Below are 16230 nucleotides of genomic sequence, written 5' to 3'. Positions count from 1 at the left end.
TCAACATGATAAGGTGATGCCTCATGGCCCCCCTGTAGTCCATCTAGTCTCCAGGTGGAGAGGCCACTGTGAGTTCCTGACCCTTCCACACAGAGAGCTCAGATGCTGTCTGGGAAAGGTGGGGGAGTGGGGGGCAGTATGGAACGGTGGTTAGGCATTGAGGGCACCAGCAAACACTGCTAATGACATGCCTCTTGTGAGCCTTATCCTTCTATCTACATGGGCTCACTGCTCTGGAGGGTGTTGCCCTGGAACCCTTCTGGGTAACCTGCAGAGCTTCATTCACACGGCACACAAATCCAGTGGGTTATTTGTAAGGCTGGAAGAATGAGAAAGATACATGAAATCCAATTGCTCTCAACCCCATCTTCTCTCTTTGTGCAGGAAAAGTTAGGGCACAACAGGAGAGAGAGAGGGAGAGAGAAGATGGGAGGGGACTGGCCTGACCTGAAGAACCTCACTGAGTTCAAGGAGTGGGCAGCCCAGCTGGCAGGGGAGGAACCGGACTGAGCCTGTTCGGATGGAGAGGTCGGTGGGCGGTCTCCATCCAGCAAGGATCCATGCACAGTGTAGTCTCATAAAAACCTAAGAGTTATGTGTTCCTCCATATTGGAGGCAGCTCATGCAGTCACTCGCTCTCTCCTCTCTCACATACAGGTGCCAGCAGGAACAGGGGAAGGAAAGAAGAGGAAACCATCTCCGGCAATTCCTCCAGCTGACAGAGGACTGAGGACATTGGGGAGGAGGAACAAAGTGCAAATGTAGAGGTGTCACAGCAGTCACCTGCACCCTCCACCAGTGTAGAGACACAGACTACAGTGGGCACTCAGGAAGAGGCAGGGTCAGCCAAGCTCACCAGCATTCAGAGGACTGTTGGGGAAGAGGCATCTGCGACGTACAAGTCAGGTGGTGAGCCTCTGGGATTGGCCCTGCACGAGGTGCTAGGGAAGCTGCAAGAGGTGGGGCAACACCAGGCAGAGGTGTCAGAGGTCCTCAACAGAGTGGCATGTGAGGCAGAGGAGTCCATTTGCCTGCTGGATGATGAAGTGGTGCTAACATGTGCACGCATTGGGGTCACCATGGGGAGGGTGGCGGATGCCACTGAGAACCTGGTCCAGCAGAATGCTCAGTTTTTGAGATGCACTCAGGCCTGCACTCTATCGCTGTTGTCACGGGTGAACTTTTGCAGTGGCTACACGATTGGGGGACAGGGCACTTCAACCTCCCTCCAGGTGCCCCTTACCTTCAAGGAGTCAGGCAGGGACTCTTGGACACACAATGGGAGGAGGAATGACTATTGGACAAGCTGGGACCTCCACTCAGGACTCTCTGAGGGTGTCAGGCCCTTTGGAATCCCCCTTGCCTGTGACCCCTTCAGCTTCGTCCTCTGTGACCGCAGAGGGAGCAGCTGCCTCACAGCAGGATGCCAAAGTTAGCTGTGGCCCTCCAAGCCTCGGGTCTCCAGAGGACGCCCGCTGGGGTCATCCAACAGGGAAAACTGGTCTGCAGGCTACCTCAACCGCTACTGTAGATGTCAATGGAGCACCTAGGAGCAAGATTAAGAAGTTTTGATTTCACATGTAGTTGCAAGGGTGCACTATAATTGTTAACGTTCTTACATTTTTGTAAATAGAGTAAACTTGCACTTTAATGAGGTCTGATGTGATTTATTTGTGATTCATAGTCCTTAAGCCTGTGCGCCCACCGTGCCCGCACAACCATCTTCAGAGGGACACCCCAGCCTGGGTCTATCTCCCCTGGAATCATGCATGTGCAGGGAGGCAAAGGTACCTGCCAGGGACCTTGCGAGCCATGTGCAAGAAGTCTTCCGTGCACACTGAGCCTTTGCTCTTCACATGCTTATCTGTTCCAACACCCTAGCTTTGTAAGTACTACATGTTGGGGTCCCCTTCAGCTGACATGATCTGCATCTCTACCCACCTGTGAAAAACTCCCATGCAGCATCTCAAGATCTTCACCACGAGGTTCTGGATAGTTGCGAGCAGCCATGGTTAATGTAATGTTCGATGTGCAGTCCAATACTTTTACCCCTACCCCCATGACCCACACCCTCCCCACTGCACCCCACTGTCCCAGGTGTAACATTTGACCTTCCCAGTTACCCTTCAATTTGTACCCATCACCCTCCATCCCGTGCAGGTGAATGTCCATGTCTACTACCTTCCCAAGGAGCCCACCCCATTATAATAGGCATGCCCCTCTCACTCTGCCTACCCCCGTAATCCGCTTTTACTTCCGTCTCCCCTCCAACAACCCTCAGTGCCCCTTCACCCATCATTACTCAGCCCTCAGCCTCCCATCCTACCAGCTTCCACTGCCTCCTTTAACCCTTACCATCCCTTCCTATCGACAATTCCCTCAGTGTGCCCCCCAGGTATCATCAGTTGGCATCATGGACCCCTCCATCTGAACCCCTTTCCCCTCTCCACACCGCCCCAATGCCTATTCACATCTGCACACCCCACATGCCCGTTCACACCTGCAACCTCCCCCCTGCACTCCACCAAGGCGCTTCCCACCCTCCCGCTCTATACCAGCTCACACATTCCACAACCCCAACAGGGTGTCTCTCTTTCCCTTACCAGCACTAACCTCCTTCCCTCTTCCAGTCCTCCACACCCGCCCCACCTCTTCATTCCTCTCCTTCCCATCTAAACACCCCCCTGATCCCCTCAGCACAAACCATCACCGCCTAACAGTACACTCATGCAGCTGTCCGCCTGCAGCTACAAGATCCACCTCTTGGAAGTTCCTGCGGCTAGAAGATCCAAGTGGTTGATGCTCCACCCACCCACTATAACATGTGATATTCCAGGGCCCACAGTCGCTGGAGGCCTCCATCTTCCAATCTCCGCCAGCTGCCCCTGGACTAGGTGAGTTCCGACACGTCCATGCCACGTTGGTCCACACGTTTTCTCGGCCAGCGCGATATCCCACTGGCAGCATGGATGATTGGACAGGGGGACAATTCCAGTCGGGCCTTCATCTGCATCCCATTAATGGGATGCAAAACGGTTTCATGCTGGCCTCTGGCGGGAATGGCGACCTGCCATGACAGGCAGGAGCATATGCTCCTGCCATCATTCCAAGCTGGCGGGAAACCGATTTTTCAGTTCCCGTCACATTGACCCCCCATTCCCCCCCAGCCCACCATTAAACCTGCCACTCTTGAGACTGGGAAATTCCATCCTCTATATGAACTTAGGTCTGAGAGATAAAAGGCCATGCTGCCGTATCTCTGCTGAATGAATGAATCTTGAGTGAATTGACAGGTAAACAAATGTAACAAAAAAACAAATGTAACAAATGTAAAAAAAAAGTTCAAATTTCAGAAAACTCTGATGTCAAGAACTGCAAAAATTAAACAGAAATCTAGGAGTGATTACAAGCAAATATTTGCATTGTTTTTTTAGCCAGTTTTCTCCTAAAACCAATGGCTCTTGTTGCAATAAGGTTCCATGAGGGCTGGCAGAAGTTAAAAGCAAAAAACTGCGGATGCTGGAAATCCAAAACAAAAATAAAAATACCTGGAAAAACTCAGCAGGTCTGGCAGCATCGGCGGAGAGGAACACAGTTAACGTTTCGAGACTGTATGACTCTTCAACAGAACTAAGTAAAAATGGAAAAAAGGTGAAATATTAGCTGGTTTAAGCAGCGGGGGCGGGGGGGGTGTGAGTGGGTCAGGTAGAGCTGGATAGAGGGCCAGTGATTGAATTGTTGAACTCAATATTCAGTCCGGAAGGCTGTAAAGTGCCTAGTCGGAAGATGAGATGCTGTTCCTCAACAATTTTACATCATGAACTCTCTCCTCCGTCCCCACCCTCTTCCCGGTCCCCCTTTTTTTCCCAATAATTTATATAGATTTTTCTTTTCCCACCTATTTCCATTATTTTTAAATGTATTTCTATCCATTGTTTTATCTTTACCTTTTAGCCTATTTCGATCCCTTCCCTTCACCCCACCCCACCCCCACTAGGGCTATCTGTACCTTGCTTGTCCTGCTTTCTACCCTTAATTAGCATATTCCTTAGATAATATCACCACCTTCAACACCTCTTTGTCCTTTTGTCTATGACATCTTTTGGCTATCCCCACCTATCACTGGCCCCCTATCCAGCTCTACCTGTCCCACCACCCCCCCCCTCCAAACCAGATTATATTTCACCTCTTTTCTATTTTTACTTAGTTCTGTTGAAGGATCATACGGACTCGAAACATTAACTGTGTTCCTCTCCGCAGATGCTGCCAGACCTGCTGAGTTTTTCCAGATATTTTTATTTTAATTTTGTTTAAGTAGTTATCTATGCAAGGCTAGATGTTGAGTGTTGACAAACTAATCAACCACAGAACAAGGTAGTGGATCGTTAAAATGCAAGTTCACATTACTTTCTTTCTGTATCTAGATTTATTGCTAGTTTAGAAGGCTGAAGACGATTACTAGGTCAACATGTTAAATAATACTTGTTTTGAAAAACATTTTGGATAATCTTCTTCTGATATGCACCAAGGTCAGTGCAACTTCTGTAACACAGGAAGAGTAAACTCGAGCACTGTTGTTCTTCCAACTGCATAACTGTGGCTTAGTTGGGAGCAAAGTCAGCTCCGAGTGAGAAAGTTGTGGATTGCAGTCCCACACGAGAAACTTGGGTGCAAAAATCTAGGCCGACAGTGCAGTACTGAGTGCATGCTGCACCCGGAGTTGTTGACTTTCAGACGAGATGCTAAACTGAGGCCTCATCTGCTCTTCTTGTCCTTCTCAACCTGTCTGCAGCCTTTGCTGTGGTTGACCATACTGTCCTCCTACAAAACCTCTTTACTGCAATCCAGCTGAGTAGAACTGGTTCCATTCTTATCTACCTAATCATAGCTAGATTATCACTTGCAGTGGCTTCTCTTCCTGTTTTCGCACCTTTATTTCTGGTGGCCCCCGAGGATCTATTCTTGGATTCCTATTACTCATCTACATGCTTTGGCGACATCATCTGAAAACACAGCCTTAGTTTTCACATGTAAGCTCATAACACCCAATACTATTTCACCACCATCTCTCTCAACTCCTCCACTGTTGCTAAATTAGCAGACTGATTGTCCAACATCCAGTACTAGATGAACAGAAATTTCTCCGGATTAAATATTGGGAAGACTGAAGATCTTTGGTCCCGACCACAAACTCCATTCCCTAGCTACTGCACTTCATCTCTGTCCTTGGCAACTGGCTGAGGCTGAACCAGGATGTTTGTAACCTTGTGCTATATTTGACTCTAAAATGAGCTTCCGACTGCATGTCTGAGCATCACTAAGTCTGCTTATTCCACCTCCGTAACATCGCCCGACTCCACACCTGTCTCAGCTCATCTATTTTTGAAATCTTCATCCATTCCTTTTACCTCTAGACTTGACTATTCCAACACACTCCTGCTGGCTTCCCACATTCCACCCCCTGAAAACTTGAGATCATCAAAATTTCTGCAGTCATGTCCTTACTCACACCAAGTCATGTTCATCCATTAGCCTTGTGCTTTTTAACCTACCTTGGCTCTCACTTAAGTAGTATCTCAATTTTAAAACTATCATCCTTTGTTTTCAAATCTCTGTGGCTTTGTCCCTTCCCATCTCTGTAATCCCCTCCAGTCCCACAACCCTCAGAGAGGTTGACACTCCTCTACTTCTGGCTTTGTGAGAATCCTTCCATTTTAATAGCTCCATCACTGGTGGCCGCATCATCTGCTGCCTAGATCCTAAGCTCTGGACTTCTCTCCATAAACCTCTCCCCCTTTCTAACTCTCTTTCCCCCTTTAAGATGTTCCTTAAAACCTATCATTTTGACCCAGCTTTTGGCCATCTGCCCTAATATCATCTTTATGCAGCTCGATGTCAAATTTTGCTTTGTGATGATTCTGTGAAGCACCCTGGGACATCTTCATAGGTTAAAGGTGCTACAAAAATACAAGTTGTTGCTATTGTAAAGCATTTTGGGACTTCCCAAATGTTACCTAAGCAGTGAGCCGCTTGTGCTATTAGCTGGGATCTTTTCTGGCCAATACGCTATTGCTGGCACTCGATGGCCACCTTCCCACGTAGTCTTTTTTGCTGAACTTCCACCTAAATCAAAAACAAAATTTATAAAATTGCATTAACCAATATCTCAGTCAGTGGGCCAATAATATGTTCCTGTATAACTTTTAGATATTCCAGGATTGCACATTCCCTTCCCAAAAGTGGGCACTTTCTCAACAATTTTCTTTCCTCTTGCCCAAAAGAAAACTGATAAGTTGCCAAGCAATTGTAAAATCAGGGCTACAACCTCACTGATGCATATGGCTTAGCTGCTCACCAGGTATACTAACTCACCCATTTACAGGGAGTGTTCCCCACAGTCCCCAAAGCTCTGTCATGACATTGTTTCACCTGAACTACTCCTGTCACTGTAAACACTGAGAGGAAACAGGAAGTTACAGTACAAAGTGTTACACAGCATCATTGAAGGGAAGGATTGAACTGCTAAACATTAGACCTAAGTACACACAGCATGTGTTTTAAGGTATAAACAGTAGGTGACATTGAAATTCAGGTGTGGCCTGAGAGTTTTCTTGCTACTGTGTTAGATAATATGCCAATGAAAGAAAGGAATGGGATACTGGTCAGTCTGCCTCCGGGTCCCTGTGCTAGCAGGGGACAAGGTAATTCCTGAAGGTGGTCTTCTGGCAGCAGACCAGGGAGCCTGTGGGTCAAGGTAGGCTTAGAGGCCCTCGCTACCTGCCTATAGCTGCAGCAGCATGCTGCCCTGTGGAAGGGATCCCCCTCCACAATGGTGACCCGCCTGTGGAGAAGATTTTTGATTTTAAATTTTAAAAATTGCCAAGCCAGCTCCTCCATCTTGGGGAGTCCTCTCTCTCAGTTATCTTAAGGCATCGTGCTGCAGCTTCCAAGCCTGGGGGCCTCCAGCTTCGAGAGCCCGCCCACTGCGTTTAATCGGATGGTAAGTCTGCCCTCTGGCCACTAATTGGCCAATTTGGGGAAAATCATGGAGAAGTGAAGGTTTCCTAAACAGTGTGAGCTTCTGACATAAGAACAGAAAATGCTGGAAAAACTCATCAGGTCTGGCAGCATCAGTGGAGGGAGAAACACAGTTAATGTTTAGAGTCCAATATGACCCTTCTTCAGAACTTTTGATCCCCATTTGAGGCTGATGGTGGGGTCCAGAAGCTCATGGAAAAATCCTGCCACAAGAAACAACAAAGACATATCTGGATGTGTAGGTATATTTCTGAATTAACATTTAAAATAATGAAACATTTCACCTAACGGCAGCTGACCCGCAGTTTCTCCTTTTGTCAATTATTTGGTTATTCTGTTATCATTCTGGGTCTTAGAAGGGGTTGCATTTACAAATACTGCTGGAGGCAAGACTGTTAGTAAACTCTACCTTTTACTTAACCTAATACTAACTATGTACAATGCACACCCATCAGGAGGCTCTACATAGAACACTCTCTCTCCATGCCCTGTTGTCAAGTGATCTTACAACGCTGATTAAATATTTACATATTTAACATTAACCCTTTAAAGTATAGTTATTACCTTTGTTTGTCTGCCATGCTCCCACAAATGGGCCTGCAGTTCCAGAAAATTCACATTTCTCAGACCAAGGGCCATTGTCACCTGCATGGGAAACCAATTTAAAAAGTGATCATGAAGAGGATTGTAAAATTAAAAATGTTCAGCCACTAAAAGGTATTTGTATTAAGGGTGGCTCAGAGACGAAGCACTGGGGCACTACCACACAGTGGTAAGATGCAAGCTACTGTCTGTGATTTCTCATGCAGTGAGTTTCCAATTGTAATCAAGCTTTCAATGGAAGACATCGAAGGAAGCTGGGAAAATAGAACCATTTTAGCATCTCATTCTGGTGTGGATTTGCATACATGCCAGTGTGAACTCATATGTGAACTTTTCTTATACCAATCATGTCAATGTCTACTTACACTACCATTTTAATGATAATGTGACTCCAAATTTAAAAAATAAATATGACCACAAATGGAGCTGCCTTTTGATATAAACAGGGCAGGGATATTCAATCTATTTTTTGAATGCTGAGGCTGAATTACTGGATCGTAGTGTAGCTAACTGTAACATGGATACTGACTGCTGTTTGCTTCTTAATGTAAAGGATATGCTATTTGAAATCCCTCACAAATTTGTTCTTATTTAAAGTTCAATCACCATATTCTGATTTGAATTTTTCTGTGTGTATAATGGAACCTTAGCTATGACCAGGCCAAATCGTTGCCACAAATGTGTGTAACAAGAGAAAGTGATTGTAACATGAACGTTGGTCATTGTAGCTAAAAGGAGAATCAACATTACCAAGGCTAGACTGACATTCAGAATAGCTGTAAACAGCTATCATATGACTCCCCGTGGCCTAATTGAGGTCCTTAAGTGGGCAATTAATGCCAATTAAGGGCCTCATCCTGCCACTGCTCTGATTTAATGGGTGGTGGGAGAGGCTTGCTTCCAACGTGTAGTCCAGCAGGTTTAACCTGTGGGCTGCTGGTCAATGAAAGGGGGAGAGGATGCCCCCTTCCCGGCCTGTGTCAATTGGCAACCCCCCCCCACCAACCCCTAACACAGTTTTGCCTCCCCACGTCTACCTTTGCTCCCTGCCCTGTCCAACATGCCCCCCAGCTCCTCTCACTGGGGCCTGTCAGCCAGGCCCCAATGAGATCCCAGATGTACCTGAATATCTGGGTCCATCGCTATTTGACCTACCTGTAGCACCAGGAGGGCCGCCGCTCCTGTTGCCTCTGCTGGTGTGCAGAGCTGCCGGCCTCCGATTGGCTGGCAGATCCACAAGGTGGGACATCCTCTTGGAGACGGATGGAAGTCCTGTCTCATACTAATTAAGAGGTTGGAACCCAAAAGCTTAAAGAGTGACGAGTCAGCTAAGCAGAGATGAACTTGCTCCCAAATTTTACCAGTGAGGTCACAATTTCCAACAGGCAACATTTGACAACCAGGCACATTTTCACACAGAGACAAATTTAAGCATCAGACATTCTTATCCTCAGCTTCATTCCTTATGGAATGCCATTGGCAGAAGTCTGTAAGTAATTCCCCAGCCCAATCACTTAGCGGGGAAATGTTAAATGCAGGGGAAGTATTGGTGGAGCAATAAGAGAATAAATAAGTTATAATAAAGGGCCACACCTAGTGCATTTTAAGTGATATAATATATTGCATACTGTGATTGAACAATATCCTACCACTGGCAGGAACTGACTTTTTAAAATAATAGTTGAATTATGGAATTGCTCACAAACAAAAATAAAAAAAAACCCCTCTCTTCCTGCAAATATCTCTCACTTGTCTCCAATTTCCTAATTCTCCCTCACACTCACTGTATTTTTGTTGCCCTTCCTTTTAACTGCCTCCCTTTGTCTCCACAATCCTCCTTTCACTGCTGTCTCTATGGGATGTGAAATTCCTGCTTTTGTATAATTTTAGTAAATTATCAATGTTCGGCAAGGCACAGTGGGCTGCTGTGCAACTGCAACAGCTAATTAAAGCTGTATGTCCTTCTAAGACAAGGGGATCTGTGCAGTCATATTCCTTCAAGATGGAGGGTTCTTGCCTAGGAACACCAAGATTTACTGAGCGTGAAGTCACCCTGGTTGAAGTGAGGGACGGGGTACTAACTGTTTTTGTAACAAAATGTATCCTCCGCAGAATAGAAGCAGTCCAATTATGTCTGACAGGCCTTAGCAAGGAGGGAAAACACTGTCACTAACATGCACATGGCAATTGTTTGAAAATGCAGGAGATGTGGAAAGTTGATAAACTTACAGCTGCCCCAATTACACATAACACAAGGATAATTTATGCGTTTTCACTTCCCTCAGAGCCTCGCCTGCTGGTAGTGCATGTTGGAAATTTCTGTGTGCACTGACAATTTTCTTACTGTTGATGGCTGGGAAATCGTGGGCCTGCTAGCTGAGATTCCGGACTGGAAATGCAGACTCAGAACTACCCTGATAATCTTTCCTCATAACCCATTATTCTTTCACTGTTGCTCCATACAAAGTACTCAGACAACTTGATATTTATTTGAATAATTAGAATGTATGGAACTCCTGTCCCAGGGCCCGAACTGAAGCTTGTTGGCCTGTTGGTGCATTGAAATATTATAGGGACTTTGAACAGCAAATTCTGCTGAGGCAATCTAGCTGTATATTGCATTTTAATTTACTCACAAACACACACTCACGTGATGAAGAGGTGGTGGTGCAGTGGTATTGTCACTGGACTTGTAATCCAAAGATCCAGGGTAATGCTCTGGGGACCTGTATTTGAATCCCACCATGGCAGATGGTGGAACTTGAATTCACTAAAAATCTGGAAATTTGTTGATTGTCCTTAAAAACCCATCTGGTTTACTAGTGCCCTTTAGGGAAGGAAATCTGCAGCCCCTACCTGGGTTTGGCCTACATGTGACTCCAGATCCACAGCAACGTGGTTGACTCTGAAGTGCCCTCTGAAATTGCCTATCAATCTACTCAGTTGCACCAAACCGCTACGGAGTCTATAAGGAATGAAACTAGACCTAGGCACCGGAAATGACAATGGCAAACTCAGCCCTGTCAACCCTGCAAAGTCCTCCTTACTAACATCTGGGGGCTAGTGCCAAAATTGGGAGAGCTGTCTCACAGACTAGTCAAGCAACAGCCTAACATAGCCATACTCATGGAATCGTACCTTACAGATAATGTCCCAGACACCACCATCGCCATCCAGCAGAGGTGGCGGCACATTGGTATACAGTCAGGAGGGAGTTGCCCTGGGGGTCCTCAACATCAACTCCGGACCCCATGAAGTCTCATGGCACCAGGCCAAACATGGGCAAGGAAACCTTCTGCTGATTACCATGTACCGTCCTCTCAGCAACTTGGAGGAAGGACTGAAGGTGGTAAGGGCACAGAATGTACACTGGGTGGGGGACTTCAATGTCCATCACCAAGAGTGGGTCAGTAGCACCACTACTGACCGAACTGGTCAAGTCCTAGACTGGGTCTCCGGCACGTGGTGAAGGAATCAACAAAAGGGAAAAATATACTTGACCTTATCCTCACCAATCTGCCTGCCGCAGGTGCTTCTATCCATAACAGCGTCGGTAGGAGTGACCACCGCACAGTCCTTGTGGAGACAAAGTCCTGTCTTCACATTGAGGATACCATCTATCGTGTTGTGTGGCACTACCACCTTGCTGAAGAGGATAGATTTCGAACAGATCTAGCAGCTCAAGACTGGGCAACCACGGAGCGCTGTGGGCCATCAGCAGCAGCAGAATTGTACTCAAGCACAATCTGTAATCACATGGCCCGACATATCCCCCAATCTACTATTATCACCAAGCCAGGGGATCAATCCTGGTTCAATGAAGAGTGCAGGAGGGCATGCCAGGAGCAGCACTAGGCATACCTAAAATGAGGTGTCAACCTGGTGAAGCTACAGCACAGACTACGTGTGTGCTAAACAGCATAAGCAGTATGCGATAGATAGAGCTAAGCGATTCTACAACCAATGGATCAGAACTAAGCTCTACAGTCCTGCCACATCCAGTCGTGAATGGTGGTGGACAATTAAACAACTCACTGGAGCAGGAGGCTCCACAAATATCCCCATCCTCAATGATGGAGGAGCCCAGCACATCAGTGCAAAAGATAAGGCTGAAGCATTTGCAACAATCTTCAGCCAGAAATGCCGAGTGGATGATCCATTTTGGCCGTGTCCAGAGGTCCCCAGCATCACAGGTGCCAGTCTTCAGCCAATTCAATTCACTCCATGTCATATCATATCAAGAAACGGCTGAAGGCACTGAATACTGCAAAGGCTATGGACCCTGACAATATTCCGGCAATAATACTGAAGATTTGTGCTCCAGAACTTGCCACCCCCAGAGCCAAGTTGTTCCAGTACAGCTACAACACTGGCATCTACACGCCAATGTGGAAAATTGCCCAGGTATGCCCTGTCCGCAAAAAGCAGGGCAAATCCTACCCGGCCAATTGTGGCCCCATCAGTCTACTCTCGATCATCAGTAAAGTGATGGAAGGGGTCATCAACAGTGCTATCAAGCAGCACTTGCTTAGAAATAACCTGCTCACTGACGTTCAGTTTGGGTTCCACCAGGATCACTGAGCTCTAAGTGTCCAGCTTAATGGAGCTGGGCTACCCTATCCTTTTTGTTCAGAAAATGAAGTAAATAGCCAACGATCATGCACAGGACACAAACAAGGTTAAAAAAAGAAGTCCATAAAGGCTGTATGTTTATTGAGAGCTACTGCTCCAATTTGGTGTTTAATAATGACAAACATTACTTGTTTTTGGGCTGGGGAACTCTCACACAAGAAGTAAACCAGTTTGTTTTGAAGATAAATTAGTGAATAGACCGCAGGTTATTGTGACTGGGCTGTTGCAACAGATTCTCGTTCACTATGAGGTCCATGAGCTTTGACTTAAATGACAATAGGGCTGTTGATCTGTAGTTATCAAGATCTGACTTTAATCTCCTTTAGGTAAGAATAAACTTTGTTTTTTTCCATTTCAACAGGACAATATTGGTTTCTAAGAGCATTCACGTAGATGGCCCAGCAGAATAGACTTTTGAGAAATGTAGCATCTTAGCCATGGGGCTGTGGCATTTTGGGGATGTAGACATTGAGAGAAATTTACTTCATCTCAATTCACAAATTGCAGTTCTGCACTTCATTGGGCTTATGGAATACCTTCCTCAGTTTCAAATAACATTTCCATAAGAAGTCATTGTATTTTGCAGTAGAAGAGATATGAAGCTGAGCCTGATATGGAAACATGTTAAATTTAATTGCGATATTAAAGTATTTAGCATTTGAAAAGCACTTTAAAGGTTTGAACATTATACTTTTAAAAAAAAATTCACTGTTGCCAGATTCTATAAATGTCTGCTTTTAGTCATTTACCTTCAGGATTCATTTCAAGATTAAAAGAAGTAATCTCCCCTATGGGGAGACAATGGTGCAGGTTTTAGAGTCATTTGGTCCCAAGTGTTTTTCGAGGTTTTCATGTTTACAGCACTGAAGCCTAAATTGGCAATGGGCACAAAGTCAGGTTTAATTTTATGAAAACTGTATTTGTCTGGCACAGAATGAGGGAATGCAGTGAGCATGCAAGATGCCTGCCAAGAGTGCAATTTGGAAATGAGTACAATGCATTCTTGATTAGAACTGCTGGAGAAATTGGGTGCATGCATTTTCTAAAAAGTAACTCAGAAAAAAATTATAGGGCAACTTGTCATCCAGTGAATAGTTAGAGTATAATATAGGTAATGGAAGCAGACCACCACCATTCCTACCTACTGGGGAATGGGAAATGGCTTAGGGAACATGAGAGAAAATAGAGAAGTGTTGTGCCAGTATATTGGCAAGTTCAATATTAATTTTATTGGCTACCGCTGATAAGACTTTAAAGTATCAGAATTATAATTCCATACCAGCAAACCACACAAGTGTGTTTTTATGAAAATCTGTATTAACTGCTTCCAGTATCCGGCCAATGACATGGTCCAGCTCTCGTAGACTGTCTCCATATGGACCACGTTTGGAGATGTTAGCAAATCGAGAATTGAACTGTAAAGGAACATGCATATGGGCTGGGGCAAAGTACAAGAAGAATGGATGTAAACTCTCCCTAAGAAAAACAGAACAGGAAAGTGAACTGGATCAGAAGATAATAAAGATTTATTTTTTAAAGTGCAATCTGACATAGCAACTAAGGCTTTGAAGGCATAAGTAACTAAATACACAGCAGGTTTGCCCAATGCTCAAATCAGCCTTTTTAACTTTCAGACATCAGGTCAAATTAATATCAAACTGATGATACAAGAACCTCTGATATCTTTTAGTGAACACAAGTTCCAGTATGCCTAAAATAAATTAGTTTTGGGGAGCCTGAAACCACTTCTTTGGCATAAAATAGAAATCTGATAACTCATTCAAGATATAGGGTCAAGTTCTGGAGCTTCCAATCTGTATAGCACTAAACAAGTAACCCAATGAGTAGCTGAGCTATACAGACTATACAGAAAGACACCAAATTCAATACTTGATTTCAACCACCATAATTCATCTCAGCGATCTTTGGGTTGCGAGGGGAAAATCACCCAGGAAGGGTTCCTCGCCTGAAACTTATTTGCAAATGGAGAATACTGAAAAAGAAGTCACTCAGAAAAAAGAGTGGCATTTAACCTAACAGGGTCCATGAGGCATTCTTTTCTAAAATCTCATTTCCCTCAGTACCATGGCTTTAAACTGGGTTAAATTATTAGTGAAGATAAAGTGGACAATTACTAACATTGCAATGCTACATGTAATTTTTATTTTGCACATTTAAAAATTTCTTGTGTTTAATTTTTATTTTATGCACTTGCTAGTCTTCAATCCTTCCTAAAATTCTAGACAAAACAATCACTATTGCAGTGTTCTGGATTACCAGATTCTAAAACAAAATATGTGCACAGACAGAATACACAAAAGAACACAAACACCCTGGCAAGTTTGGATGTCGGGTGGGGGAAGGCTCAAATTTGGCTCTGTTGCCCATGCTCCCCCCACCGCAACCCCCTCCCTGTGTTAAAACTGAGTCTAGAAAAGCAATTACTTGGCTAGGGTATAGAAGTGCAATAGACACCTAGGGCAGCATTTTCCCCCCGTTGGGGGGTTGTGCGGGAACGGGTGCGAGTGGGCGGGTTCCCGATCGGCGCCCCCAGTCGGGGGTGCGGCGCCATTTTAGGTGGGCGGGCCGCTTAAGGCCCGCCCAGCGTGACGTCCGCTCAGAAGTGCTATGTGCTCCCTGTGCAGGTGGGGGGGATTCCCTGAGCCGGAAGTGCATGTAACAGCGCACAGGTCTCCTTGGGGCAAAATGCTGCCTCAGGGAAATCGGCTCCAGATTCAAAATTTCATCAAAGGCAGAAAAAAATATTCCTGACATATCCCCTCATGTAACACTGACACTGTCACATGAGCTGGGACATGTCAATTTCCTTTATTTAGACATTTCATACAAATTTTAATACCCTCATGAAACCTCATCCCGGCCGTGGATAAGGTTTCATTTTTCTCTGAAGGCCGCCTGGGCTCTTCACCTGCCCGCCAACCTTAAGGTTGGACGGGCAGGTCCATTAATCAGTTTAATTACTTTTTTAATGGCCTTAATAGGCCTTTGACAGTTCGGCGGGTGCGCAGCTGATTCGGCTGCGTGCCCGCCTAACTGAAAATCTAAATGACGTGGTGACGTCAGGATGCACACCCAACGTCATCCCGCGTCACATTATGCGTCGGCGAGCGCCCCCCCCCCCCAACCGGAAGATGCAGCCCCTGTGGAAGTCTATCCCTAGTGGGGGGGTGGGGTAAATAAAATTCACAGAAAAATATTCCTTAAAAAATCAGTTAAGTTCTGTTACCAAATTAAAACCTATCCATTACAAACTCACATTCTCCATTTTCCTAGTTGTTTGTGCCACATACCACCTCTTCCCTAGTGGGCAGGCATCGGACTTAAACTCGGCATTCAATCACTGCTACTGTGGTTGCAATGCCATGCCTCAAGACAACCACAGTAGCATGCTGGTCCTACACAGTACTGGACTACCTATGCCAGGGGCATGTCAGTACCAACATGACCTGAGATTACATTCATACACTGGGTAGCTTTGCAATTTTTATTTTCTATTTGCATTAATTAAGCACAACCAGAGGTGATGATTACACTTGGATATAGATTATTTTCATGAAATTGCAGTATTGAGTATCATTTTCCTCTCTCCTCAATAAACTACTGTCTCCCACTCACCTGGCATTCTGGATGAATTGTATAGCTTTTTCTGCATATCTCTCTGCCAGGCTGCTGAGATTAACTGGTTGTTCTATGATCCTTTGGTTTTCAAGGAGAGGCAGTGCTGTATCTGTAGTACACGGGTTGTGTTTATAGCTAGACAGAAAGCACAGCAATATACAAGCTGGTTTAGCTTAAGTATCAAACAAAAATAGGAACAATTCAGACAGGATATTCGGAAAGATTTGAATTAAAAAACATTTACCGCATAAACTTTGATGCAGTTACAAGCAAAAATTACATTTCAAAATGCCAAACTAAGAAGGATTACTCCCTTCA

At 45.2% G+C, this 16230-nt stretch overlaps 1 protein-coding gene across 4 annotated transcripts in view; it reads right to left on the bottom strand.

Moving 5' to 3' along the window:
* arsg (arylsulfatase G) overlaps positions 1–16230 on the bottom strand; it is a 200014-nt gene that overhangs the window by 38356 nt on the left and 145428 nt on the right. For all 4 annotated transcript variants that reach the window (XR_013580618.1, XM_078571072.1, XM_078571073.1 and 1 more), the window contains exons 7-10: positions 15910–16047; positions 13553–13749; positions 7603–7683; positions 6015–6123 (exon numbers count right to left, since the gene is read on the bottom strand). Coding sequence is in view for 3 of the 4 variants with exons in the window: in XM_078571072.1 (XP_078427198.1) it covers positions 6015–6123; positions 7603–7683; positions 13553–13749; positions 15910–16047 (525 nt within the window). In the remaining variant the exon portion in view is untranslated. The remainder of the gene's footprint in view (positions 1–6014; positions 6124–7602; positions 7684–13552; positions 13750–15909; positions 16048–16230) is intronic.

This window comes from Cetorhinus maximus, chromosome 24 (genome assembly GCF_964194155.1).
Source record: "Cetorhinus maximus chromosome 24, sCetMax3.hap1.1, whole genome shotgun sequence".
Taxonomy (NCBI): domain Eukaryota; kingdom Metazoa; phylum Chordata; class Chondrichthyes; order Lamniformes; family Cetorhinidae; genus Cetorhinus; species Cetorhinus maximus.
This window is presented reverse-complemented; position numbering and strand designations above follow the sequence as displayed.